Source organism: Loxodonta africana, chromosome 16 (genome assembly GCF_030014295.1).
Source record: "Loxodonta africana isolate mLoxAfr1 chromosome 16, mLoxAfr1.hap2, whole genome shotgun sequence".
Taxonomy (NCBI): domain Eukaryota; kingdom Metazoa; phylum Chordata; class Mammalia; order Proboscidea; family Elephantidae; genus Loxodonta; species Loxodonta africana.
In genome coordinates this window covers 66,263,710-66,291,181 of record NC_087357.1, presented here as the reverse complement: position 1 = coordinate 66,291,181, position 27,472 = coordinate 66,263,710, and the positions used below count along the sequence as shown (strand labels likewise).

The 27,472-nt window shown below is 39.3% G+C and overlaps 2 protein-coding genes across 11 annotated transcripts in view; one reads left to right on the top strand and one right to left on the bottom strand.

Annotated features, from left to right (window-relative positions):
* Nucleotides 1-267: 267 nt before the first annotated feature.
* On the bottom strand, nt 268-16,610 carry HNRNPH3 (heterogeneous nuclear ribonucleoprotein H3). 6 transcript variants are annotated; one of them, XM_023546995.2, is made up of 10 exons: nt 16,587-16,610; nt 6,246-6,380; nt 5,555-5,693; nt 4,870-5,057; nt 4,334-4,420; nt 3,904-4,019; nt 2,697-2,832; nt 1,809-1,904; nt 1,641-1,733; nt 268-1,503 (listed from the first exon to the last, which is right to left on the bottom strand). In XM_023546995.2, the coding sequence occupies exons 2-10, from the start codon at nt 6,355-6,357 to the stop codon at nt 1,418-1,420; spliced, it is 1,053 nt and encodes a 350-aa protein (XP_023402763.1). In that variant the 5' UTR covers nt 6,358-6,380; nt 16,587-16,610; the 3' UTR covers nt 268-1,417. The 6 variants fall into 6 exon arrangements, with proteins under 6 accessions (XP_023402763.1, XP_010587469.1, XP_003409342.1 ...); XM_010589167.3 differs by lacking the exon at nt 16,587-16,610 and adding an exon at nt 11,599-11,773; XM_003409294.4 differs by lacking the exon at nt 16,587-16,610 and adding an exon at nt 11,579-11,772.
* PBLD (phenazine biosynthesis like protein domain containing) overlaps nt 10,517-27,472 on the top strand; it is a 53,995-nt gene continuing 37,039 nt past the window's right edge. For all 5 annotated transcript variants that reach the window (XM_064269637.1, XM_003409293.4, XM_023547005.2 and 2 more), the window contains exon 1: nt 10,517-11,043. The gene's annotated coding sequence lies outside the window, so the exon portion shown is untranslated. The remainder of the gene's footprint in view (nt 11,044-27,472) is intronic.

Genomic DNA, 27,472 nt, shown 5'->3' with positions numbered 1-27,472 from the left:
TTTATAACATTTTATACTTTTACTGCTTAAAGATTCTAAGTGGGAAATCCTGGGAAAATAGGAGCACAGTGATCTTTGCTCAAATTTGAGTATAGATAATTGGTATAAAGAGACTCTGAGTATATAGGCTACAACATTACTTTCTCTAATAGCAGTAATTCCCCTTTATGAGTCACTAAATTAAATCTTCAATTAAACATATATAGTACCCTCTGCCAATTTATAATCAGTCACCGACAAAGTATCCTAGAACAGAACACCATACTATTATCTCCCACATTGATATTTATTACATTAATAACATTTCTAGCAAAAACAAGTAACAAGTTCAGTAACTAAATTCACATTGACAAGTTTCACTTTGATCCATTAGCCAATTTGGAAAAAAGCCATACCGATCAAAAGGACAAAAGTAAAAAGCACCTTTTCCTTGCTACATATTTTTTTTAACACAAAGGCTCCAAGCAGATGTTAGATGCAAAATCCAACTGTATGACTCATTTTAATTAAGACTATGACATAGACTTGTGTCTCGTACATTTTTTTAAAGCAGTCTTTTATACAATTTTAAAATCATACGCTTTAACCATTGGGCAGGAAACTGAAAATACATTTGTGAGAATTACACTCCACAGTAAATACCTATGTATTTATGCTGAATTCCCATGTCACCAGGAACCTTAACCTACTCTAAAACATCTTGAGATAACTTAAAACTCTATCACTTTTTTAGAAACATTTTTTTTGGTACTTCAGTCAAGTGCTGAGGGGAATATATTCTAAAATCTCTAGAATTAGAATTTAGATTTCCAACACTCTCATGCCCCACAATTGTGAATACTCAGAAGTCCACATACCTCTTGGATCATCAACATTTGCAGTGCTGATAAATGACATTTGAGAAAAAATGACTAATACAGAACTAGCTGGATTTATACTCCCAAAACCACCTAAATTTATCTTTAGGCTTTATATTTACAGTATTATCCAGTAGAAATTAAAAAGTTACACTACTCTTCAAGCTCTATTCCAGATGTCTGCTTATTAAGACTTGTAGTTTATGCAAAGGTGAACCACTGTCCTCTAAAATTCCACTATACTACTTGTAGAGCTAATACTAAAATACATCAACCCAAATCTTAGGAAGGCAGCACATCCTTAGGAGTAACTAGTATATAAAAAGTATCAACATCAGTGGTTTGAATATAAAAATTTATTTTTAAGTCAAAGTATGCAACAAATAAAACCTACAGAAAACAGGATTTTTCCATCACAATTTGTTGCTTTACCAAATAATATTCTGAAAACACATTCCTTCAGTCATTATAAAGTTCTTAAAATACAAAAGAAATTAAATCTGTAAGAAAGTCTAGTAGACCAGATGCTGTTGTCAGGACTTGTATGTTGGTGGTTATGATCAGTACATCCCACGCCATCCACCTCCACTCATACCGCCTTGCCCATAGTACCCTCCACTGCCGCCGCCGCCGCCGCCACCACGGCCTTGAAAAAGAAGAGACATTAAGAATTTGTTGCATAGATAATAGGGTGTAACACATTACAAGCCGTGTGTGAACTTTCAGTTGTCTGCACCACATACAAGGACTAACACATATTGAGCATCCAGAGTAACCACTTACCATAACCGCCCAATCCATCAGGAGTACCATATCCTCCACTGTAATTGTTCCCCATTCCCATTCTTCCAACAGACCCATAACCTCCCTGATTATCTGAAAGAAAAAAAGGAATGTTTCAGATTGACTGCTAAGTGTGTTAACTTTGCTTATTTAAAAAACTTTACGTACCCATTCCATCTCTGCCATAGCCTCCCATTCCCGAACCTCCCATTCCAGAGCCGCCTCCAGGAGTAGAATTCAAGAAGAGTTCAATGTATCGATGTTCTTTAAAAAAAAAAAAAAAAAAAGGTAGTAGGGGAAAGAAGAATAATGGATCAGATTTATCAAGAAAAGTGCAAAAATGCTAATTAGCTAATATTAAACTAAAAGTATACTTGCCAATTTCTAGTGGGGTGATAATAGGGCTAAAATCCAGGTCTCACTGAAACTGTACAACCTTGAACAAGCAACAACCTTTGGGCCTCAGTTTCCTCATCTATAAAATAGTTAATTCAGAATCACCTGGGGGGGGGTACTTCTTAAAAATATATTCCAGGCCCAATTATAGAACTGAATTAGAATCTTGAGGGTATACTCCAGAACAGTTTAACAAGTACCAAATGATTGATAGGTAGCAAGATCTGGGAATCAGGTAAGATTTACTGGCACAGAAACAAATCTGATGACATGCAGGACCTACCCAAGCTGGCAAATGGACCTTAAATGGTATTAATGTGCTTAATTGAGGACATGGAAACTTAGGCAAATGTAAATTAACACGCCTTTTTCTCCCTTTTAGTTAATCCGAGCTCCAATAATCTATCAAGTATTAAGAGTCTGAATCAATTCTTTTCAAAATTTATCTCTTAGTTGTATCGACAGCTATTCTTAATATAAGAGATTAATCCAATGAAAAAAGTCCCTAGGAATCCATTAAAGTCTGTATGGTTTTAGGTCCCAGTGACTGCCAGAAGTTACCTATATACCCTAGGGCCTCTTCACTTAAGAGATACTTATTTTGTAAGGGAGTTCACATTTATGAATCAAGTCAGACAGCATGCCAAGGATACCACTTACGCATGTTATTTTTGTCTTTAGACATGGCAGCTACTGCATCTTCATGTGTCACAAACTCTACATCTGCCTCTCCTGTTGCTCTGCCATCAGCTCCAATATCAATATGAACTCGTATTGGGTTTAGTGGTGAGAAGAACTGAATAAAACAAAACATTATTTTCTTTTTAATTCAGATTTTCGAAAAGTAAATTACCACATACCTTGGTTTTGCAACAAAACCCTCCCAACTCCCGTGTTGGTAGTCTAACTGCATGAACTACAGAGGTTCTGGGAATGTAAGACTACACACTTAGGGAAAATTACCCCTTTCAAAATAATGTATTTAATTTAAAATGAAAATACCTAACCTTGAAAATCAGTTTACCTTCAACAGATGAAAAAATCTGATAGCCTACTGCTGAGAGTAAAGCCCCATGCCATGACCAAGATATGTATTTAAAAATTGCTATTTTAAATATATAGGTCACCTGAGACATGGAAAACATGCACAGAGACACTGTGTATCATGATTCTGATGAATGGGGTTTGATAAACCTACGAACTGCATGAGTAATGTCCAAAACATCATTAAATTCCAATCTCAAGTTAATTAGGTTTACACTATCCTTGAAAAGCACTTAGAAATTAGGCCATCTGCTTCTCAATACAATCAAGAGCAAATTTTTTTCTGCATGAGCCAGACAGTAAATATCTTTAGCTTTGTGGGCCAACGGATCTCTATCACAACTACTCAACAGGTAAACAAATGAGCATGACTGTATTTGGCCCATGGGCTCAAGTATAGCAACTAGTTTCAAATCAAAGATAGCTGCAGTATTTACTCCTATTATTTCCAGCTGCTCAAATTTCTAACCAATTTCTAGCCTAAAAAGCCAATCCAAACCAATGAAACTATAGACTTACTACATATTCACACTTTCTAACCTGAGGAAACAAAGGAAATAAGCTTTGAATCATCACCACCCTGTGCTGATCATTCTTTCACTATATTCTTAAATGGACTTTATGAATTTAGCCTTCACTTGCTCGAATCCTGTGTAGGCTGGCACAAAATGGACATAAAAATATTCATCAACTACTGAAAATAAGATAGATATATTTTTATATTCAAGAGATTCTGACATTAAACTACAGAGGAAGACTTCCATTAAGAATGCTTCAAAATCTGGACACCAGAATAACTATAAAACCAGTAAAAATCACTTACATTAGCAATGTCGTTTTCAGTTGCACGAAAAGGCAACCCTCTCATATGTACAAAATGACCACCATGAAAACCTGAACTTGCATCACCAGCTCCACCGTAACCATGTCCTCCCATACCTGGAGAACGAAGTTTCTGAAGGTTATAAAATGTTGACACATATAGCAAAGAGAGCATTTTAATAAAATACAACACTTCTCCCCTACACACACCCTTTTCTTTGACAATTCCAAGAAATCTTATCACTTAGTTATTTTAAGCAGCAAACGGAGAATCTGTCTGAAGGTATACATCAAGAACTATCGAAGGTATAAAGCCCTATACAGGAATGAAGTGAAATATGCCTGAATTGACTTTTTTTTTATTACCACTTACTGGTTGCAAATATTAAAATTTATGGCAAAATGAAAATGTCTTTTAACATTTATTTTACCTCTTCCATCTCTCATTCTTTCATCAAAGCCATCATTTCCATAGCCATAATTATTATAGCCACCATAGTCATCAAAACCTCCATAACCTGTGCAATTTAAGGAGAAATACATGAATACACTTTGAAGAGACAGATTTTTATAATCTAGTTTATAAAAACATACTTTGTATGTTTTAAAATACACACTTAGGTCATAAGTTTGCAACTCTTAATACATACGAGAAAAACAGTTAACATCTGGTGGAAATTAAAAACCCCAAAAGGATAAATTCAGACGTGCCAAGTAATCATCCTGATGCCAAATAGAAAATGTCAAAATATTTCAAATGTCTCAACTTTTTTATCTGAATGAGTTATCAAGGTGCCAATACGTGCATCAATCACATCCCACAGGTGGCCATGGGAATCCATTTTTTCATGAACAGGTTTTAAGACCTAGTAGGTACTGAAATGACTGCCATTTCTGTATTTCTTGACAAAGTGTCAGGAATATTAAGAAAATGACAACAGAACCTTTGTTCATTAGCTACACATACCACCATCATATCCATCACCTCCTCGTCGCATTCTGTCATACATACTTCCACGCCCAGCTCCATAATAACCCCCTCTTCCTCCTATTGGTCTATCATATGGTCCTGGCCGCTGCTGTCCCAGCAATCTTCTTGGTGGGTCATAAAATCCTTTGATTTCACTCCTGCTACTTCTGAAGATCTCAATATACCTATTTAAAAATGTTTTAAGGTACAGGTTTCAGCACAAATGTATTAGAGTAAATAAGATATTGGGCAAAATGCAGTAAGTTTGTCTACATCTAGTTACATAACCCAATTTAAATTGCCTAAATACACCGTAAGTTAACATTTTTTATACCTACAAACTTAAATATTTAAGTTTTACTAAGATAAATTAGTTGTTTGAAAAGAATCCATAAAATATAATTTGTTTTCTTTAGTACATGATAGGTGTTTAAAGAAAATAGGTGATTACGCAAAAGCATTTATCAACAACATCCTACAGAAAAATGGGAACAATCTAATTTTAAGTAAACTTAGCATTAATTCCCCACCCACATCTGTAGTTTCCAAGTTAAATTTAGATAAATTATCAATTCTTTTAAACTATCCCAGAAAAATGTTATGGTTACCCCCCCATTTAATAAAGTGACCCACAACCCCCAAAAATAAAAATTTAACACCATCCCAAACTCTCCATCCCCACCTGTGCCCTATTCTTTCCTTGTGTTTCCCCAGAGCATTTTCTGCTATCTCCTTTGAAGCAAACTGCACGAAGGCCTCCCCTGTGCTTCTCCCCTGGTAGTCCATCGTCAATGTTATCCCATTTGGCACGATTTCCAACCCTTTAACCCAAGGACAAATAACCCCATCAAGGGGAACAGTGTTAAAGGCTGAAACATTCCCATCTGTATCAAATATTTAAAACAAGTCTAAACAAAACAAAACAAAAAAAGCTTAGTTTCCCATCACCCCATAATACAAATGGAAGATTTTTTTCATATATTATTGGATTAAATAATTTTCTTTGCGACCAGTGTCTTTTTAAATTACATACACACTCTCAGCCCACCTATATTACATTAAAAAAAAAAAAAAAGAAGAAATGGCTATAAATCAAATTTAACTATGCTCCATATGCTAATTCATGGTTCATTTCATCACACATAATTACTCTCAATTAAGTTTACTGGGTATCAGTTCTTATACATTCTATACATTCTGCATTGAAATATTAACTGGAGCACACTTCATAGTTTAAAACATTCACCGAGATATCATCATTAAAACTAAAAGGTTCCAAAAACAAATGGGTTTTATAAATGAAAAGCTGAATAACAACATAAATCAAATATAAAATTAAAATACTACTAAACTTTGACTAATACTAGAGGTACCTTGAAAGAACTGAACTATTTCCTCTTTGCTGCAACCAAATGGCAGTCCACGAAGTCGTACTGTCCCATCACTAGCGTCATTTGGACCATTATGTTTCATAACCCAATCCATCTCAAAACCGTTTGATATAAATGCTACAAAAATAAACAAGCACATAAAGTAGTCAATCAAAACATACTCTTGCCAGAGGTACTGAAGAAACACCTCTCAGTGGTGTCACAACAGGAAATATAAGTGACTCCTACTATAATGCCACAACACAATGTACAACAGCTTTCTATTTCGGGCTAGACAGAAGATTGGAAAAAGGCAGTGAAACCTCATCAATCGCCCCTAAAAAGTACTGAATCTCTAAGGACCAAATATATATTGCCTTGTTTTAAGAAAACTTACAAAATTCCACTGTCTTCAAACCCTCCGCCTAGTTCGTGACCTGTCATCTTAATGTCAGACGTTTTCCTCCTGTCAAACTTTCGTATTTCTTCAGATTTCATTATTTACCTGAATAGTTATGCAAATTCTTTAAAACTTGAATTCATTCAGAAGCTGTCTGTAGTACCACTGTCCACTCGCATTAAGAATGTAAGTCAAAAATAGAAGGAGTACTTCTTTGATGTCGGGAAAAAAATGGTATTACAGAAGCTTGAAGTTAATTCTGGCCTTAAATCTGAACATATTAAATTGCTTTTTTTTGTGGGGGAGATTTCCACCTCTATTTTAACCAACTCTAGATTAAACACTCCCCAGGAGCAATAGCCTAAAAGTGACTGAGTTAATAACTTCCAACAGTCTTACTGTTTTTGCAACCACTGGGGCTAGTATACAGAAACAAGACCATCATTGCTTTACTTTTAAGTCAACACAAAATAGTTTTTTTTTTTTTAAAAAGTAACATTCACATTCAAAAAGTGGAAGGGCACATATAGTAAGACGACCCCCCTTCCCTCCAATATGAACCCACCCACCCAGTTCCTTGGAGCAACCATCTCTGCTTTTAAAATTCCCAAATATTTTCAAGAGGCTTTTGGTTAATGCAGAAGTCCTTCAGCTGCAGAAACTTACCAGAGCCATACAAATTTCACTAAGCAGCTGTAGGAATCCTACTCACCTGAGTATTTCAAACCTTTCCCTCACCACCTCCTCCCCTGTAAACAAAACAATTTGTTCACTTGACTCCTTTATGCTTGAAAATTGTATTTCATATCAATAATATTCATTAATATGTAATGTCGCATCATCTAATTATCTGTGCAACAGTTAGGGGTAGCACCTCCGAAGAGTAAAATTTCCTTTTCCCAGTATTTACACACCTAAAATATGCTAATGCAGAAATTCTCCAAATGTGATTATTAATCAAGTATTTCTGCACATGAATCTCCTCTTCAATGTTTTGTTTCTTAAAGCAAGAGCTCTAAGTGCCACTCTAAACACAGAGAATCAAAATGGGAGGAAGTGAAATTTTTAACTGGTGTTACAACTAATTCTTGCACACACATACGGTATGAACTTTTAAGAGTGAGAAACCCTGGCTTTGAATCCCTACTCTTCCACTCACTGGATTTACTTAATTAAGCAAACTACTTAACCCCTGAGGAACCTCTGTTCTCAACTGTAAAACAAAAGTACTGCCTACGCCTCACCTGTTAAAAGAATTATTTAAAGTGCTTGTTGTGCCACACTGTAAGTGTATTCAATGGTGGCCACTGTTACTGGACCTTATGTGGCCCTGCAAAACTGATGTCTCATACCATAAACAAGATATCTGAACCTTAAGAGAGAAAGCTATTCTGACTCTTGCAAGGAAATAAAGACTGTTAAAAAAACAATTATCCTCATTTTTTCCAAAGTCAACAAAAGTTTTGCCATGTAAAAACTAAGTTTTTAAGTTTCTTTAGAAACTGTATGAAGGGGTGTGTGCAAAACATTTACCACGATACACACGTTAACTAGAAAGTTTAAAAAAAAACTGTTCTGGAGTAGGCCCCAAATCAATTCGAAAAAAAGTTCAATCAGAAACATTTAGAAATCTCTAACAATTCTTAAGTGTGTGTGTCTCCTATAAAGGGTCGTTTAAGAACAGAAGAGGGAAAAAGTGGAGGACCTAAAGTCAAATGTTCCTCATGAAAAATTTATCGTGCAGTCAATCCAATCTATTGTGAAGACTTTAGTATGGTGCTTTTTATCATCTCTTACCACATTTTTTTCAATGTACTCTTTCAGGAACAAGTAACAAAAAAAGGAAAATTAGGTTGTTTTTGCTATAAATCTTAGCACCAAGAAATACTAGCAAAGAAGCTAGTTTTGATTTTTGGATCAGCCTGTACCAATGAGAAGACCTATATACATAAAAACACAACCCAGTGAAAAACCCAGTGCCTTCGAGTAAAAACAAAGACCAGAAAATAGAAAAAACACACTAAACTAAAAATAGCTAACTGGGGTGGAGAGTTCGTTCTTTTTCTTTTACAAAGGGGTACATCGTACAGTCAACACATCTAAAATCCAGCAACACAATTTTAAATTGGGGAAACCTGAACCAGATTCTGAAGATTTAAACTATTTTGTAGGGTGATTCTCCACCCCATGTGTGAAGAGTACACACTAAACGGTGTTAATAAAGACAGCCCCATGCATTAACCCTTCAAAGTCGATTAAAAATTTAAGAGTCTAGAATTCTACTTAAAAAAAAAAAAGACAAACTAAAGCCATACAAAAAAGCAATCTGCTCTAACACATTAAAGCTGTCTGAGAAACTACCTGGGTTTACTACTTATATAGGATAATCCATCTCAACCTTTCTTTGCATCAGTGTCATGGCTAATTACTATCATGCTTTTAAGAATTCCAAATGCTACCACCAATTAAAAACACCAGCAGTTAAACCTGAAAGGATGACTTTTAGCAATTTTATGAAACTTTAGATATAGCTTTTCAAACATGCTATATGTGAAAGCAGCCAATCACAAAAGACCACGTAGTGTGAATCCATTTACATGAAGTGTCCAGAATAGGCAAATCCTCAGAGCCAAGAGTTGTGCTTGGGGCGGGGGGGTCAGGTCAGGCAGGGAGCAAAGGGAGGGCACGGGACGGGGGAATGACTGCTAATGGGCATGGGAGTTTCCTTTGGGGGTGATAAAAATGTTTTAAAATTAGACTTTAGTGGTTTCACAACTCTGTGAATATCCTAAAAACCACCGAATTGTACATTTTAAATGAGCGAATTTTAGAGTGTATCAATTTTCTCAAAAAACTCTTAAAGAAAAAAAGTATAATATAGCATTGCTTTATAACATAGGGGCATATTGTGTCCTCTGTAATATAATAAATGAAATAAAGACTTATTGCCTCAATAAATAACTTTCTAAACTTTGTTTTGAAAAAAAAAAAAAAGGTGTTAAATTTAACTAAACTGAAAATTTTACACCATTCCCCCTTTCCAACAGACTTGTTTCTTGATTTTAAATATTTAGATGCACCACCAATATTTGAAGATGTGAGCTGTTTACAATGATTGTGAATGACTTACTAGAGCAAAGCTGTGACCTACTGCAGTTCAGTGACTGTTTCCCAAAACAATTATTTACCAAAAATAAAGTTATTGGGGGGGGGGGGGGAAGAATTATATGGAGTTCAGATAATGATGCTGATGAAAAACAGGGCAGAAAAAAACATGTAATTAGAAAAGCTGTTAAATGTCATATACTCCTTAACATGAAACCCTGGTCCGACTTTTCAAAATCCACTAAAACCTGTTTCAAGGCAGGATTTTAGTAAACTTTTCTTTGGCAAATATTGACCAAGCATCACAGTCCATCTTCAACAATATAGGCAGCAAGATTTTCTTTAAGCTAAAAAAAGTACATAACAGATTTCTTAGAAAGATTTACACGGATTATTAAAAACTCTTATTCTCAGGCCTTCCCCGCTCTTTTACTGTCCTAGTGAAAATTATCCATCCAGTTCTCTGTTCTCAGAACCAAAAACCACCACCACCACGACTGAGCTTACAGTTTGACTTTCTATTTAGTTGGCTTTTTTCCCTGGCCAGAATATTACTATACTCCTACACTAAAGAAAAAACATGATTAGCTGCCAAAAGAAATTAAACCCGAAGTGTATTCTGAAATATTTTACTTCTAGCCTCACTGCCAAAGAGGGGAAAAATCTATGCACAAGGTACATTCCTTGGAAATCTTTCGGTACAAATTAGTAACTCGATTTGTACAGGTAACTGTTATCACCATGTGTCTTCTAAAATGCTCCCACTTAAACCCGTGTGTGCTAAACCACCCCACCCCAACCTAAAAGCTCAAGTAGCCCTAACAGTTCACTGCGCCTGGACAACCTATTTGAAATATGCCTATACCACATTCCTGTTTGAGAAGTTACCCATTTTTCTGATTACTAAATGATTACCCTTTTTTTTTTTTCAAGTTATAAGTAAGTGTGAAAACCTCCCCCTTGAAAAACGAGTACGTACTCTTTCCGAAGTTCCAAACCTGGAATATAAGGGCCGGCTAAGCGTCCTTTATCCCTTCCCGGAGACTCTGCGTTTAGCTAGCTGCCCTAGGGACCAAAACGCTAAGCAGAGGACGCCCCTTCCCCCTCCCCGCCCGGCAGCCAAGCCTGGCTTAAAGACCTTCGCCACCGGGCGGCGGAATTACAAAGGAGGCCCTCCTTTGTCCTGGATTTGGGAGTTGAGCGCGCGCCTTCGTCGCCATTGGCTTTCCTCCCCCGGTTCCAGCCTTTCATCTTGGGAATCTGCGTCAGAAGTCACTCGCAGTCCCGCCAGCCCAGGTAGCCCAGCCTAGACTGCGGAGGAAGGGAGGCCGGGTGGGAGGCCAGGCCCGTCCGACGCCATTTCCACTGGGAGCGCGTCCGATAACCCTGATCGAACCCGCCCGAGCGCCCGGCCTTTCCCTGCTCGTTTCACTCCCCACCCTCATTCCCTCCCGAGCACTCTGACCCCCGGCTTTCTAAACCAGTTTTCGGAAGCTGGGGGCCAAAAAGCAGAAATAGCGGGGAAGGGCGGGAAGCCCGGATGGCCGCGCCACCGTACTCAAAATGGCGGAGGCCAAGCCAACGGGGAAAAAAAGAGGGAAAATGTTGGGTGCTCCCCACTTCGGTCTTCGGCTTCGTCCACTGAATTCCACCTGAGCAAGACCTCCCTCCAGCAGGCCGTCCTCCTTGAAGTGGGAGATCGCCCGGGAGGCACAGCCCGGCTGCCTCCGAGCGGCGACCTCCCCACTTCCCCCCACCCCACCCCACCCCCTCTCGGTCTCTCTTTCGTCCTTCTCCCGACTCCGCTCTCAAAACCACCAGCCCAACCTACCCCCTTTTTACTTCAGATACCCTGTCGGGAGACAGTAACGCCGGCTCCGGTGCCCACGGGGTGCGGTCGTGAGGAGGGAGAAGCCGCTCGACTCGCGTAGCGCTCCCCGCAACGGTCCTTCCAACCGTCCCCAGCGGTAGCAACCGCTGAGGGAGCTGCGCAGTACAGCGACTGGTTGGGGGGATGGGAGCGAGCGAGCGAGGAAGAGGGGGTGGAGCGAGAGCCACGGAGAGCGGCCGGCCCCACTCTCGCGAGAGAAGAGACTCCGCCCTGTCGTGGCGCGGCGGCAAGTAGTGCGCTTGCGCGCTGGCGAGCTGGCTAGTGTTTTGGAGCGAGGTGGAGAAAAGAGGCTGGTACGGTTAGAGGAAAAGCGGCGACGGACTCGTTTTGTCTTGGTTATCGTGAAACCATCGGCGGCAGGGACCATCATTTGCCTTTTCGGGGAGGATGTGAAGTGGTAGTAGTAGTCCTGCCAGTGTGTTCTGAAGGAAGCGTGCTCTGCCCACCGTGAACAAATTCCCTAAAGGCTCCTCACCCCAGTGTCACCTTCTTGGGAAGGGTGCCACGTGGGTTGGCCGTCAAACGCAGGGAGGGCTTTTCTTGTCCACCATATTTGCATTATGCAATAAAAATGGAGCATTTCTCTGCTTCGGAGATAAAAAGGCGTCCACCAATATACGCGCTCGGGCTGGGGAGCCTCCCAGTGGAGCTGCTGGCACCACAGTCCCCCAATCTCCCCAACCGGGCCTGGGCCACCTGGCAGCCAGCTCTCACCTTAGTGCTACCTGATCGATTTTCTCTCTGCCTTATTTCCCTTCTTTCTACAAATCTTTCTTCACTCTCCTTCATGTTATCTTCTTTTTATCTTCCCCACCTTTATTTCCCAGTTATGGCAGCCGACTTAAAGTTTTTTGTAAACCCAGCTTTGTATTTTTCAGCATTGCCAGTACAGATGGCACCTAATACTCACTTTTTAATTGTGCTGCTATGCCACCAGAAGTTCCTGCATGGCACAAATGGTTAACCGCTTGACTACTAACCAAAAGGTTGGCGGTTTGAACCCAGCCACAGGTGTTTTGGAAGGCAGGCCTAGGGATCTGCATGGAAAAGGTCACAGCCTTGAAAACCCTGTGGAGCAGTTCTACTCTGCACACATGGGTCACCAAGAATTGGAATCCACTTGATGCCAACCAACAACAAGAAGTCATGTCACTAAGGTTCTTAATGATACCTTATGGCCTTTTTGTAAGTTTCACAAAAGATGCAAGACTAATTTCTGTGGTAGGGGTGGACGGCAATCCTAATAAGGAGATCAATGCAAATTAAAGTGCAAAGGTAGAAACTTGACTTGAAGTGCGAGAGAGGTCAGTTTGTCCGCGGCTAAGTGTTTCTGTAGGGTGAGTTAAGGTTGGAAATGTGGAAGAACCTAGGTTGTAGACAATTTTCAATGTCCAGCCAAAAGATTTTGGACTTGGTGCTACAAACATTTGGGAGCCCATGGGTGTGAGAGTGTGGGAGAGAGCTCCAGTGGTGTTAGTAGTAGAAAAGCATGAACAATTTTTCCCCTGTGATATCTGCAGTGTGTAGAATACAGACATGAGGCCATTTAACTTCCCATAATGGAACTTCCGTTTCATGACCTTAATTCATCCTCAAAGTTGCTTAAGACAAGTATGGGGCAGCAAGAATTGTCCGGGCCATACTGCCCTGCTGCCTTCCTTGAGCCCGCTCCTTCAAAATACCCCTTAGCCTTAGGGGAAGCAGAGAAAGGGCAGTGGGATCATCATTACCCCAAAAAAAAAACCCCAAACCCATTGCTGTCGAGTCGATTCTGACTCATCGTGACCCTATAGAACAGAGCACAACTGCCCCATAGAGTTCCCAAGCAATGCCTGGTGGATTCGAACTGCTAACGTCTCGGTTAGCAGCCAGAGCGCTTAACCACTCTGCCACCAGGGTTTCCCCAATACACGTCATTAACAGGATACAAGCCATAACCAACAACACACAAATTCCAGAAGATTAGATAACTGGGACCTAAAAATTAAACACTTATGCTCATCTAAAGACTTCACCAAAAGAATAAAAAGAGAACCTACAGACTGGGAAAAAAATTTTGACTCTTAAAAATCAGACAAAGGTTTAATCACTAAAATCTATAAGAAAATCCAACACCTCTAAAATAAAAAGACAAATAATCCATTTAAAAAATGGGCAAAGGTAATGAACAGACACTTCACCATTCAAGTGGCCAATAGACACTTGAGGAGATGTTTGCGATCGCTAGCCATTAGAGAAATACAAATCAAAACTACAATGAAATTCCATCTCACCCCAGCATTACTGGCAAGAATAAAAAAAAACAGAAAATAACAAATGTTGGAGAGGCTGCAGGGAGACTGGAACTCTTAAGCACTGCTGGTGGGAATGCAAAATGATACAACCATTTTGGGAAACGATATGGTGCTTCCTTAGAAAGCTAGAAATAGAAATACCATATGATCCAGAAATTCTCCTAGGAATATATCCTAGAGAAATGAGAGTTGTCACACGAATAGATGTACGCAAACCCATGTTCATTGCAGCATTGTTCACAATAGCAAAAAGGTGGAAACAACCTAATTGCCCATCAACAGATGAATGGATAAACTACGGTACATAAACACAATGGAGTACTACCCAACAATAAAGAACAATGATGAATCTGTGAAGCATCTCACAACATGGATGAATCTGGAGGGTATTATGTTGAGTGAAATAAGTCAATCACAAAAGGACAAATATTGTATGAAACCACTACTGTCAAAATTCACAAAAAGGTTTACAAACAAAAAGAAACAATCTTGGATGGTTACGAGTGAGGTGAAGGGTGGGGATGGAAAAACATTAAATAGATAACAGATAAATGGTAACTTTGGTGAAGGGTAAAACAGTACACATTACTGCAGAAGCCAGCACAACTTGTCCAAGGCAAGGTCATGGAAGCTCCACAGACAAATCCAAACTCCCTGAGGGACCGAATTGCTGGGCTGAGGGCTGTAGGGACCATGGTCTTTGGGAACATGTAGCTCAGTTGGCTTAACATCATGTTTATGAAGAAAATGTCCTACATTCTACTTTGGTGAGTAGCGTCTGGGGTCTTCAAAGCCTGTGAGTAGCTTTTAAGATACTCCACTGGTCTCACCCCTTTGGGAGCAAGACAGAATGAAGAAAACTAAATATACAAAGGAAAGATTAGTCCAAAGGACTAATGGACCACATCTATTATGGCCTCCACCAGACTGAGTCCAATACAGCTAGATGGTGCCTGTCTACCACCACTGACTGCTCTGACGGGGCTCACAATAGAGGGTCCCGGACAGAGCTGGAGAAAAATGTAGAACAAAATCCCAGCTCACAATAAAAGACCAGACATACTGTACTGATAGAGACTGGAGACACCCCGGGAGTATGACCCCTGGACACCCTTTCAGCTTAGTAATGAAATCACTCCCAAGGTTCACCCCTCAGTGAAAGATTAGACAGACGCATAAAACAAAATGAGACTAAAGAGGCACAACAGCCCAGGGGCAAGGACTAGAAGGCAGGAGGGAACAGCAATGCTGGTAATAGGGAACCCAAGGTCGACAAGAAGGGAGAGTGTTGACATGTCGTAGGGTTGTTAACCAATGTCATAAAACAATATGTGTACTAAAACAATATGAGAAACTAGTTCGTTCTATAAACCTTCACCTAAAGTACAATTTAAAAAAAAGATAAAAAAAATTACAAGAGATTGAAAAACAAAACTGGGATATTGTAATCACAATTGTTCACATTTATTGAGAGCTTACTTGAGGTAGGCACTGCTTCAAGCACTCATTTCATTGACTTTACAACTCAAAAAGATGATAATTATTATTATCCTCCTTTTACGGACGAGAAGCCTGAGCCCTAGAGAAGTGAAAAACGGTTGCCCAAGATGACACGGATACTAAGAGACAGAACTAGCGTTTGACCCAAAGGGCGTTATTCCAAGGGCCAGAGTCATAAAACACTGTGATATTACTTTCCATGCTGGAATAAGGAAAAGTACACAACTTGACCCTTTTGTGAAAGCAGACCATTTACTACTCTGCGTATTGGTGCCCTGATCCGTAAAATGAGGGGTAGTTATTTCCGCTAAGAAACACTGGGATTACCATCTCAGGAGACCTGTTTGTTGTTGCGTGCTGTCAAGCTGATTCCCACTCACAGCAACTCAATAGGACAGAGTAGAACTGCCCCATAGGGTTTCCTAGGCTGAAATCTTTATGGGAGCTGATCGCCAGGTTTTTTTCTCCTGAGGGGCCTCTGGTGGGTTTGAACCAATGAGCTTTCGGTTAGCCCCAGAACCCTTAACCACTGCGCCACCAGGGCACCTTTAGTTCCCAGTTTATTGACTGGAAATTTTTGAACAGGCATGAAACTCAGTAATCCTGGTATCACTGACACTCTAAACACCCCCCATACACACATATCTTTTTAATAATAAGACTCTGAGCACCCACACTTCAGATGAGGTCCTTCTTCCCTGGCTTCGTCGTTACTTTATCCTTTCAATCTTTCAGCCTGATTTGGCTGATGGAATTCTGTAATCCCTTTCACTCCTTGATTGAATTCAAATAATCTATTCACTGCCTGATTGAATTTGGCATTCCTTCTGCATAGTTTCTTTGTTATGGGGCAGAATCCTAAAATCATTCTAATGGTACGAATGACTTTTCACCACCAAATTGCAATGCTTTCCTTGTGGGGTTTTTTTTTTTTTTGGCCAAAATTTCTTTGTATTGGGCACTGTGCTATTTGGCAACGTGAACACTTAGGAAAGACTTGAAATTCGCATGTGCATTGCTCTTGCCTTTTTATAATTACAGCAAGTAGGAAGTTTTCAGTTAAAAAAAAGAGTACACTAAGTAGGGGTAAATCTAGTGTTCATTTGGCTTCTCATTTTAGTACTTTTCTAGAAACAACAAAAAAACTAACCCACCTTTCTATCAGCTATTGACATTTGCAAGCTGAGTCCTGTAAACACGACTTGGTGAGACTGGCTCACCTTTGCTCCAGGGATCCCTGTAGAGCCGTTCCCTGATGATCTCTGTGGGATTGTTTCCATAGGGACGGTTAGGACTGCTGAGGACTAAAGGCTCCCAGCCGCTTTAGGCTTTTTTTTTTTTTTCTCTTTGTCTTGTTTTCAGTCATTTCGTTGCTTTCCTATTAGCATAGAGATCAGAGGGACCCTGGAGAGGATCTTGTTAGAGGCCAGAATGAGAGAAACGATAGAAAATGAGAAGGAAATAGAGGTACCCACACCACCCAGAGGAAAACAGGATAGCGAACACGTGATCATGTATTACGCCATCAGCATGACGAAGAGAGGAAAATTCCGTGCGGAGCCCAAGAAAAAGAAACAAATTGAAAGAGACCCTGCTCCTCCGAGGGAGGGAAGACGCGTTGAAAAATGGCTTAAGATGGGCGCTCCTTCACATACCCTCACTGGCATTGGAAGATATAAAAACTGGATAATAGCCTTTCTGCCTGTATGAAACACAAACTAGAAACAGACCAAAACTAATAAAGGTAGTTAATGTCTTTTCAACTAAACCTTTTTTACCTTGTGAGATGCTTGTTCTTTGATTTATATATATATATATATATCTACTGTCTTTAGAGATGATTGAAAATTGTTTAAGAGGAGACTTAGTTTTATAATTTACATTCTTGAAACTTATTTGTTTCCTTAAGTCACCTACGTCATTCTCAGACTATGGAAACCAAAATACCTCATTCAGTTTTAATAATTATCGTACTAACTCAAAAGGAAGAAAGCACACTTTCTCTAATTTTCAAAAATAATTGAAATTCTTTCTGTTCCATGACTGCCAGGAAAAACAGCTATAAATGATAGTTTCTTAAGGAATTTAAATCAAATTATTATACAGCTTTTAGTATTAATAACTTAGGAAAAAACATAGATACTAGAGTAACAATTTCCCCTCACACAATTTTAAGATTGTGAGTGGTAGATAGAAATATAGTTTTCATTATATGTACATACCTTGGTGGCGCAGTGATTAAGTGCTTGGGTGCTAACGGAAAGGTTGGTGGTTTGAACCCACCAGTGGCTCCGGCTCCTTGGGAGAAAGATGTGGCAGTAGCAGTCTGCTTCCATAAAGTCAGAATTGACTGGTTCAATTTGGTTTTATACCGCTCAGTGTGCAAACAAAAGTGATGATCGTACTGGAGGCGGCGTCATTTTAAGTAACTGATTTCATCACAGTCTAGCAAGGTTATTTTTTTATGGACCAAGAAATAGAATTGGGAGAGAAAGCAATGCTCCAAAATTTACAAAGAATATCAGTGGCAAAACTTAGAATTTTCTTTATCATCAGGCAGTTTGACAGACCTAGATTCCAACCCCATTCTCACACTTACCTACCAGATGTGTGTTCCTGAGACAATTAACTTACCTTTCTGAACCTCAGTTTCTTAATCTATAAAATGGCTTGTTAGATTGTTGTTGTTAGGTGCCATAGAGTCAATTTTGACTCATAGTGATCTTATAGGACAGAGTAGAACTGCCCTGTAGGGTTTCCAAGGAGTGGTTGGTGGATTTGAACTGCCAACCTTTTGGTTAGCAGCCAAATTATTAACCACTATTTTTTATGCCACCAGGGCTCCAAATATACAGGTTAGAAAATATATAAAAAATATATATACAGGTTAGAGATTAATAATTAAAATAATAATAATTCTAGTCCTATGCTGTTTCATGTGAGTTTGTCATATCATTATTAATGAACTCGGTTCATTTCTGTTATAATCATTTTAACAATGAATTTTATAGAATTTTTTAAGGAAGTACAGTATCCTACGTCCTGTGTTGGGAGTCAGTAATTATTCCAGGGAGATCTTGAATCCATATGAATTCCATGTATCATCTCTGAACAGAATAAATAATATTTCACATATAACGTGCTGCTGTTTTTCCAATATAGGCAGATACAGTTGCGATTAATAAAACAGAAGTCGATTTGAGAGCATTACTAAATTCCTGGTAGGTCAGTATATATTTTTTTGTCAACAACAACAACAGCAAAAATACAAGTGCATAAAGTGAAGCTGCCCCTAGTTTCCAGAAGCATATAGATACATCCCGTGAAATAGATAAATTTTATAAAACTATAGCAAGTGATAAATTTTATAAAACTATAGTAAGCACAGATTGTTTGGGGAGCACAGAATTGGGCCACTTAGTACAATCTGGGGCTTCAGGGAAAGCTTTCTGAAGGATATTACTCCTGAACTGAGAGTTGGAGGAGAAGTAAAATTTAGCTGGACTAAGAAAGATAGAATTTCAGAGCGTAGCATATGATGAAGAACTGATGGTACTGATAAAGGAAGTCCAAACTACACTGAAGGCATTGGTGAAAAGAAGGCTCCAGGAATTCATGGAATACCAATTCAGATGTTTTAACAAACAGAGGCAAAGACGGAAGTGATCACTCATCTGTGCCAAGAAATTTGGAAAACAGCTACCTGACCAACTCATAATTGACTCCTAATAACCATATATACAACAGAACAAAACACTGCCCGGTCCTGCACTATCCTCACAACCATTTTTCTGTTTGAGACCATTGTTAACAGCTACTGTGTCAATACATCTCCTTGAGGGTTGTCTCAGTTACCTAGTGCTGTTATAACAGAAATACCACAAGTGGATGGCTTTAACAAAGAGAAATTTATTTTCTCACAGTCTAGTAGGCTAGAAGTCCAAATTCACGGTGCCAGCCCCAGGGGAAGGCTTTCTCTGTTGGCTGTGGAGGAAGGTCCTTCTCATCAATCTTCCCTTGGTCTAGGAGCTTCTCTGCACAGGAACCTCTGGTCCAAAGGAAGCACTGTAATCCCGGCGCTGCTTTCTTGGTGGTATGAGTTCCCTGTGTCTCTCTGCTCACGTCTTTCTTTTGTATCTCAAAGGAGATTGGCTTAAGACACTGTCTAATCTTGTAGATTTCATCAATATAACTGCCGCTAATCCAACTCGTTACATCATAGTGATAGGGTTTCCAACACATTGGGAAATTACATCAGTTGACAAAATGGTAGACAATCATACAATACTGGGAATCATGACCTAGCCAAGTTCACAGATTTTTTTTTTTAATAATTTTTATTGAGCTTTAAGTGAACATTTACAAATCAAGTCAGTCTGTCACATATAAGCTTATATACACCTTATTCCATACTCCCACTTACTCTCCCCCTAATGAGTCAACCCTTCCAGTCTCTCCGTTTGTGACAATTTTGCCAGTTTCTAACCCTGTCTACCCTCCTATCTCCTCTCCAGACAGGAGATGCCAACACAGTCTCAGTTGTCCACCTGATACAAGTAGCTCACTCTTCATCAGCATCTCTCTCCAACCCATTGTCCAGTCCCTTCCATGTCTGATGAGTTGTCTTCGGGAATGGTTCCTGTCCTGGGCCAACAGAAGGTTTGGGGACCATGACCGCCAGGATTCCTCTAGTCTCAGTCAGACCATTAAGTCTGGTCTTTTTATGAGAATTTGGGGTACGAAACCTTTTTTTTTTTATCCCACTGATCTCCTGCTCCCTCAGGGGTTCTCTGTTGTGCTTCCTGTCTGGGCAGTCATGGGTTGTGGCCAGGCACCATCTAGTTCTTCTGGTCTCAGGATGATGTAAGTCTCTGGTTCATGTGGCCCTTTCTGTCTCTTGGGCTCTTAGTTGTCGTGTGACCTTGGTGTTCTTCATTCCCCTTTGATCCAGGTGGGTTGAGACCAATTGATGCATCTTAGATGGCCGCTTATTAGCATTTAAGACCCCAGATGCCACATTTCAAAGTGGGATGCAGAATGTTTTCATAACAGAATTATTTTGCCAATTGACTTAGAAGTCCCCTTAAGCCATAGTTTCCAAACCCCCGCCCTTGCTCCGCTGACCTTTGAAGCATTCAGTTTATCCCAGAAACTTCTTTGCTTTTGGTCCAGTCCAGTTGAGCTGACCTTCCATGTATTGAGTATTGTCCTTCCCTTCACCTAAAGTCGTTCTTACCTACTAACTAATCAGTAAATAACCCTCTACCACCCTCCCTCCCTCCCCCCCTTGTAATCACAAAAGTTTGTGTTCTTCTCAGTTTACACTATTTCTCAAGATCTTATAATAGTGGTCTTATACAATATTTGTCCTTTTGCCTCTGACTAATTTCGCTCAGCATAATGCCTTCCAGGTTCCTCCATGTTATGAAATGTTTCACAGATTTGTCACTGTTCTTTATCAATGTGTAGTATTCCATTGTGTGAATATGCCACAATTTATTTACCCATTCATCCATTGATGGACACCTTGGTTGCTTCCAGCTTTTTGATATCGTAAACAGAGCTGCAATAAACATGGGTGTGCATACATCTGTTCGTGTGAAAGCTCTTATTTCTCTAGGGTATATTCTGAGGAGTGGGATTTCTGGGTTGTACGGTAGTTCTATCTCTAACTTTTTAAGAAAACACCAGATAGATTTCCAAAGTGGTTGTACCATTTTACATTCCCACTAGCAGTGTATAAGAGTTCCAATCTCTCCGCAGCCTCTCCAACATTTATTATTTTGTGTTTTTTGGATTAATGCCAGCCTTGTTGGAGTGAGATGGAATCTCATCGTAGTTTTAATTTGCGTTTCTCTAATGTCTAATGATCGAGAGCATTTTCTCATGTATCTGTTAGCTGCCTGAATATCTTCTTTAGTGAAGTGCATGTTCATATCCTTTGCCCGCTTCTTGATTGGGTTGTTTGTCTTTTTGTGGTTGAGTTTTAACAGAATCATATAGATTTTAGAGATCAGGCGCTGGTTGGATATGTCATAGCTGAATATTCTTTCCCAGTCCGTAGGTGGTCTTTTTACTCTTCTGGTGAAGTCTTTAGATGAGCATAGGTGTTTGATTTTTAGGATCTCCCAGTTATCGGGTTTCTCTTCATCATTTTTGGTAATGTTTTGTATTCTGTTTATGCCTTGTATTAGGGCTCCTAACATTGTCCCTATTTTTTCTTCCATGATCTTTATCGTTTTAGTCTTTATGTTTAGGTCTTTGATCCACTTGGAGTTAGTTTTTGTGCATGGTGTGAGGTATGGGTCCTGTTTCATTTTTTTGCAAATGAATATCCAGTTATGCCAACACCACTTGTTAAAAAGACTGTCTTTTCACCAATTAACTGACACTGGGCCTTTGACAGATATTTTTGAGGGACACGATTCAATCCACAACTAAAGTCTTCCTCTTTTTCAATGACCCTCTGCTTTACGAAGCTTGATATCCTTCTCCAATGACCATTCCCTTCGATAACATGTCCAAAGCATGTAAGACGAAGTCTTGCCATCCTCACTTCTAAGGAACATTGTGCCTGTACTTCTCCCAAGACAGATTTGTTTGTTCTTTTCTCAGTCCATGGTATATTCAATAGTCTTCGCCAACACCGTAATTAAAATGCATTAATTCTTCTTCAGTCTTCCTTATTCATTGTCCAGCTTTCGCATGCACATGAAGTAATTGAAAATACCATAGCTTGGGTCAGGCGCAGCTTAGTCCTCAAGATAATATCTTTGCTTTTTAATGCTTTAAAGAGGTCTTTTACAGCAGATTTGCCCAACGCACTATGTCATTTGATTTCTTGACTGCTGCTTCCATGGACATTGTGGATCCAAGTAATTCGTTTATCATGATGTTGCTTATTGGTCCAGTTGTGAGGATTTTTGTTTTCTTTATGTTGAGGTGTATTCCATACTGAAGGCTGTAGCCTTTGATCTTCATCAATAAGTGCTTAACCTTGATCACCTGGCTGAGAGGTAGAGCTTGCAGGAATTCTCCACTGAAAAAGTACTTTTTACCCTCTTTTTCTACTCTACTTTTTGGAAACAAGTCAGTAAGTACAGCCCACACTCAAAGTGGTAGGGGTATTAGCTTTATCTCCCAGCCATATTCTGGAGGAGTGGGGGAAGGAGTTATATAAATTGTTTCGAATTCATTTATAAGGGAGAGTCGTCACTTCTCTACATTTATTTGTTCAATCTTTTATATCACTCTGGAGTCATGGATATTATTTTATGTTTTGGGTTATAATCTAGTACTCTGTTATTTATTTTGTTGCTCAAATTGTTCTTGCTTTGGCTGTTGGGAACTCTTTCAGGTTGGCTCCTATGTCCCTTTGATAAGCCGCCAATCCTTTTGTTGTTTGAGCACTTCTTTACTTCCTGGTATTACAAGATGCTCCTGGCTCATTTTGCATATTCCCTGCCCAATATCTATAAATAACCATTTCTCCAAGGAGCTCTGGCTCCTTTTATTGGGGAATGGTGCTGCCCACACTTTTAATATTTTTTTACTTTTGTGTAACATTCTTTTTTTTGATAAAATTTTTAAGATATAATTTACGTACCATAGAATTCATCATTTTAAAGTGGACAATTTTGTGTTTTTTAGTGTATTAACAAAGTTGTGTAACCATCACAGATAAATTTGTATCTCTTTATTGATACTCTGTTTAGTGAAATCTTGTTCATACTTCCCATTAGTTCTTTAAAAAAACAAACACACAAAACTGTTGCCATTGAGTTGATTCTGACTCATAGATATACTCCCTCCAAAAAAACAAACTCGTTTCCTTCGAGTCCATTCTGACTCATAGTGACCCTATAGGACAGAGTAGAACTGCCCCATAGAGTTTCCAAGGAGTAGCTGGTGGATTTCAACTGCCAACCTTTTGGTTAATAGCCATAGCGCTTAACCACTAGGCCACCAGGGTTTCCTAAGCTGACCATAGGTGGATGGATTTACATTTGGGTTCTCGGTTCTGTTCCATTGGTCTATGTTTCATTTGTTGTACCAGTACCAGGCTGTTTTGACTACTGTGGCTGTATAAAAGGTTCTGAGATCAGGCAGTATGAGGCATCTTACTTTGTTCTTTTTCTTCAGTAATGCTTTGCTTATCTGGGGCCTCTTTCCTTTCCATTTAAAGTTGGTGATTAATTTTTCCATCTTAAAGAATGCTGTTGGTATTTGGGTTGGGATTGCTTCTGCAAGAGGAAGATGTGGCAGTCTGCTTCCGTAAAGATTACAGCCTTGGAAAGTCTATGGGGCAGTTCTACTCTGTTCTGTAGGGTCACTATGAGTCAGAATGGACTCGATGGCAATGGGTTTCGTTTTGGTTTTTGCATTACACCTGTACATTGCTTTGGGTAGAATTGACATTTTCACAATGTTGAGTCTTCCTATCCATGAGTATGTATGTTTTTTCATTTATGTAGCAGATTTTGTTTTCAAAGTTTCAAAGTGCTTCTGTAAAATTCAACTTATAAATCATGATGATAAGGTGAGAACTCTAAATTTCAACAAAAAAGTAAAACCTTTCCAAAACAGTGGGTGTTTAAACATAAATGTAGTTATATAGTTGAGGAATTTAGAACTAGCCTACAAATATTTTAACAAAAGCAGTGTTCTGGGCCTTCTATTAAGTCAGGAAATATGCATAAGAATAAACACAAAGTAGCTTGAAATATATATATTTTTGTTGTTGTCGTGTGCTGTAGGAAAGAGTAGAACTGCCCCATAGGGTTTCCTAGGGTGTAATTTTTATGGGGAGGAGTCCTAGTTGCCCAATGGTCAGTGGTTCAAATTCACCAGCGGCTTTGTGGGATAAAAGTCCTGGTGATTTGTTCCCATAAAGGTTACAGCTTAGCCTGTAGGGCAGTTCTACTCTGTCTTAGAGGGATGCTGTGAGTCAGAATCAACTCCACGGCATACAACAACAACAACAAAATTTTTATGAGAGCAGATCGTCAGGTCTTTCTCCTGCAGAGCAGCTGGGTGGGCTCCAGTTGCCAAACTTGCAGTTTGTTGCACAACAGGGCTCCTTAAATATATACTATATATAAATGTATATATACACACATATACACACACGTATATATAATATACTAGTTAGACAAAACTAGTTTAAAAATTAATTTTCTTTAGAATTTTGATTTCAAATTTATTTTACTTACAATTTGTAACTCTGTTTTACATTTATTAATTTTTTTAGCCAACCAGTAAAATAGATAGTGTCCAGGTACAATTTAAATGCCAGTACTCTATTATTCAATATTTACGTTTTCACAAAACTCAATTGGCATTTATTAATGAATAGTCTAGTTTTGAGGCAGCAGTCATAGGCCAAAACTAAGTGGGTTCTTTTATGCTAAAAGCTAAAAAATAACATGGATCAACTTCTTCGGTAGCCACAGACGACCGTAAACAATGACAGAGCGACAAATAAGCATCAATGTCCTCATGCACACCCATGAGCAGGTTTAATGATGAAGATATTTGAACAAGGGAGGCCTATGCTTTCCCTGCATTTACATGGTAAATCGAACGAAGATGACAATTCAGGGGAGAGTCTACAGTGTTCTCAAAAACAAACCAGGTGGACCTCTCTGGAAGTGGAACAGGGAATTGTTGAAGGAGACTTTAGTGTGTTCTGTACTGTTTTGTTTACAAGAAGATGATATTCATATACTAACTGGCAATTAAAAACTAATCTTTTAAAAAGACAGGGTTAAGAAAAACATGGGAGTGGCTGAGAAAGCATATGAATTTAGGTTTATGAGCTTGTACCTTCTGGGGGTAATTGACTTCTATTTAAACACCATATTTGTTTGGCATTATTGAGGGGCATCTAGGGATCCAAATGGAATGTGAGTGAAACTGAAGATGTATAAGTTAAACTATTTGGGTCACATGAAAAGCTCTGGAAGATGGTATCCTGCCTGATGGCTACAGCTCAGCCATTAGGGTGACCAGGATGCCAGAATTTGTGCCGGCCCCCCTTATTGGGTAAAGAAAGATAAGTTGCTTAAGCTTTATCTGCCTCAAGTTTTCTCTCAGCATTTCAGGGGTGGTTTCTCAGACAGAATTTAGGCATCCCTTACAGAAATGAAATCAAAATTAATTTTAAGGGAAGCAAGAAAGAGAGAGAGAGAGCCTTAGAAGTAAATTCCACGTTAGATCCTCAGAGTCGAGGTGTATGGCTAACGTATTTCTGAACCTCCCAGCTCTCCCTGGGGCCTAGCATGTTGCCTGAAACGATAGCTGTTGAACTGAACTGTGGATTTCCAAACCCACAAAGATGAAGACCAAATCGTGGACACCAGTTCCCACAGGCCTTTATAGCTTTGTCTCCACTTTCTTCTACTCGTTCTCCCCTCTGTTTGCATATCCAACTGTTTGTCCTATGGACAAACCATGTGCTCTACCTAAAATGTCTGTTCCCGCCTTCTGGGACTGCGAAACTCTATCTTATGTTTTTGGATTCGCTGGAATGTCATCTCACTTCATCTCTGGAGCTCCCTCTGTCTTCTGAGTAGAGTTATTGTTACCTCTTTATGTCCCTAAGCATTCTCTTTCTCTTATAATTTTTATGTTGGTCTCCCTCCAAAACCAAACCAAATCCAGTGCCGTTGAGTCGATTCCAACTCCTAGCAACCCTATAGGACAGAGTAGAACTGCTCCATAGAGTTTCCAAGGAGTGCCTGGCGGATTTGAACTGCCGACCCTTTGGTTTGCAGCCATAGCACTTAACCACTACACCACCAGGGTTTCTGTTGGTCTCCCTACTGGCTGTGAATTCCTTGAGAGAGGGATAGTAGCCTAGTCATCACTTTATCTCCCAAAGTTTAACTTGTGCCTGGCATTTAGGAAATACACAGCAGCTTTTGAAAATTAACTTGTTTATGTGAGCCCCACCTTAAGCATAATCTGTCACTATATAGTACAAACTGGGGCATGAATTGATTATAAAGTTGATCAAAAAACTTCCTCTCTCTACCTTCGGAATAAGAAAAAAAATTAAAATTATGTAATAAAATTTGAGAAAAAGATTTCTTACGAATTTATAGTGTTAGAAATTTCGTGCTGTTTTTGTAGCAGGTCTCCAAGGGCAGCGTCTCACCGTCTCACCGGGGAATTTGTTAGAAATGCAAATTTTGGGTCCTGCCACAGACATACAAAATCGGAAACTCTGGTGTGGAGTCCAACAGTCTCTGTATTAACAAGTCCCCACAGGTTATTCTTTCTATATTAGCCTCAATTCTATTAAATTTATGAAAATTATGTTTCTGTTCTCTATTCAATTTTCCTCAAATAATAAAGACGACATATAATAAAAATTCCAAGCAATTGCATAAATAAAGTGTCATAGACTATTAAAAATGGTAATACTGTTAAAAATGTGTCAGAGACCACGTTTTGAAAACGTCTGCGCTGTGATAGACTCCCTGGATGGTGCAAACAGTTAACAAGCTTAGCTGCTAACCAAAGGCTGATAGTTCAGGTCCACCCAGCCGTGCCTTGAAAGAAAGCCCTGGTGACCTATTTCCCAAACATCTGCCAGTGAGCCCCGCACTCTCCGTTAGCCCAGAACTAAACTCATTCCCGACGCCAGCCCTTCAGACAAAGATTAGGCTGGACTGTAAAAACACAAAATGACACCTGTGAAGAGTGTGCTTCACACGAGACCAAATGGGCAGCTCCTGTCCAGAGGCGATAGGAGAAGGCAGAAAGGGACAGGGGCTAGCTGAATGGACGCGAGAAATCCGGGGTAGAAAGGGGGAGTGTGCTGTCACATTATGGGGATGGCACCTAGGGTCATATAACAATGTGTGTATAAGTTTTTGGATGAGAAACGATTTTGACCTGTAAACTTTCACCTAAAGCACAATGATAATAATAATAAAAATCTGCCATTGAAAACCCTATGAAGCACAGATCTACTCTAACACACATGGGATAGCATGAGTTGGAATTGACTTGACAGCAACTGGTGTAAATATTT

Excerpts from the sequence above, each read along its gene's own strand:
- HNRNPH3 (XM_023546993.2), bottom strand. The coding sequence starts at position 6,402 with ATGTGCTTGTTTATTTTTGTAGCATTTATATCAAACGGTTTTGAGATG. Across the intron at positions 4,020-4,333 it reads AAGAATGAGAGATGGAAGAG|GTATGGGAGGACATGGTTAC; the intron begins GTAAAATAAATG and ends TTCGTTCTCCAG. Across the intron at positions 1,504-1,640 it reads TGATGGATTGGGCGGTTATG|GCCGTGGTGGCGGCGGCGGC; the intron begins GTAAGTGGTTAC and ends TTCTTTTTCAAG.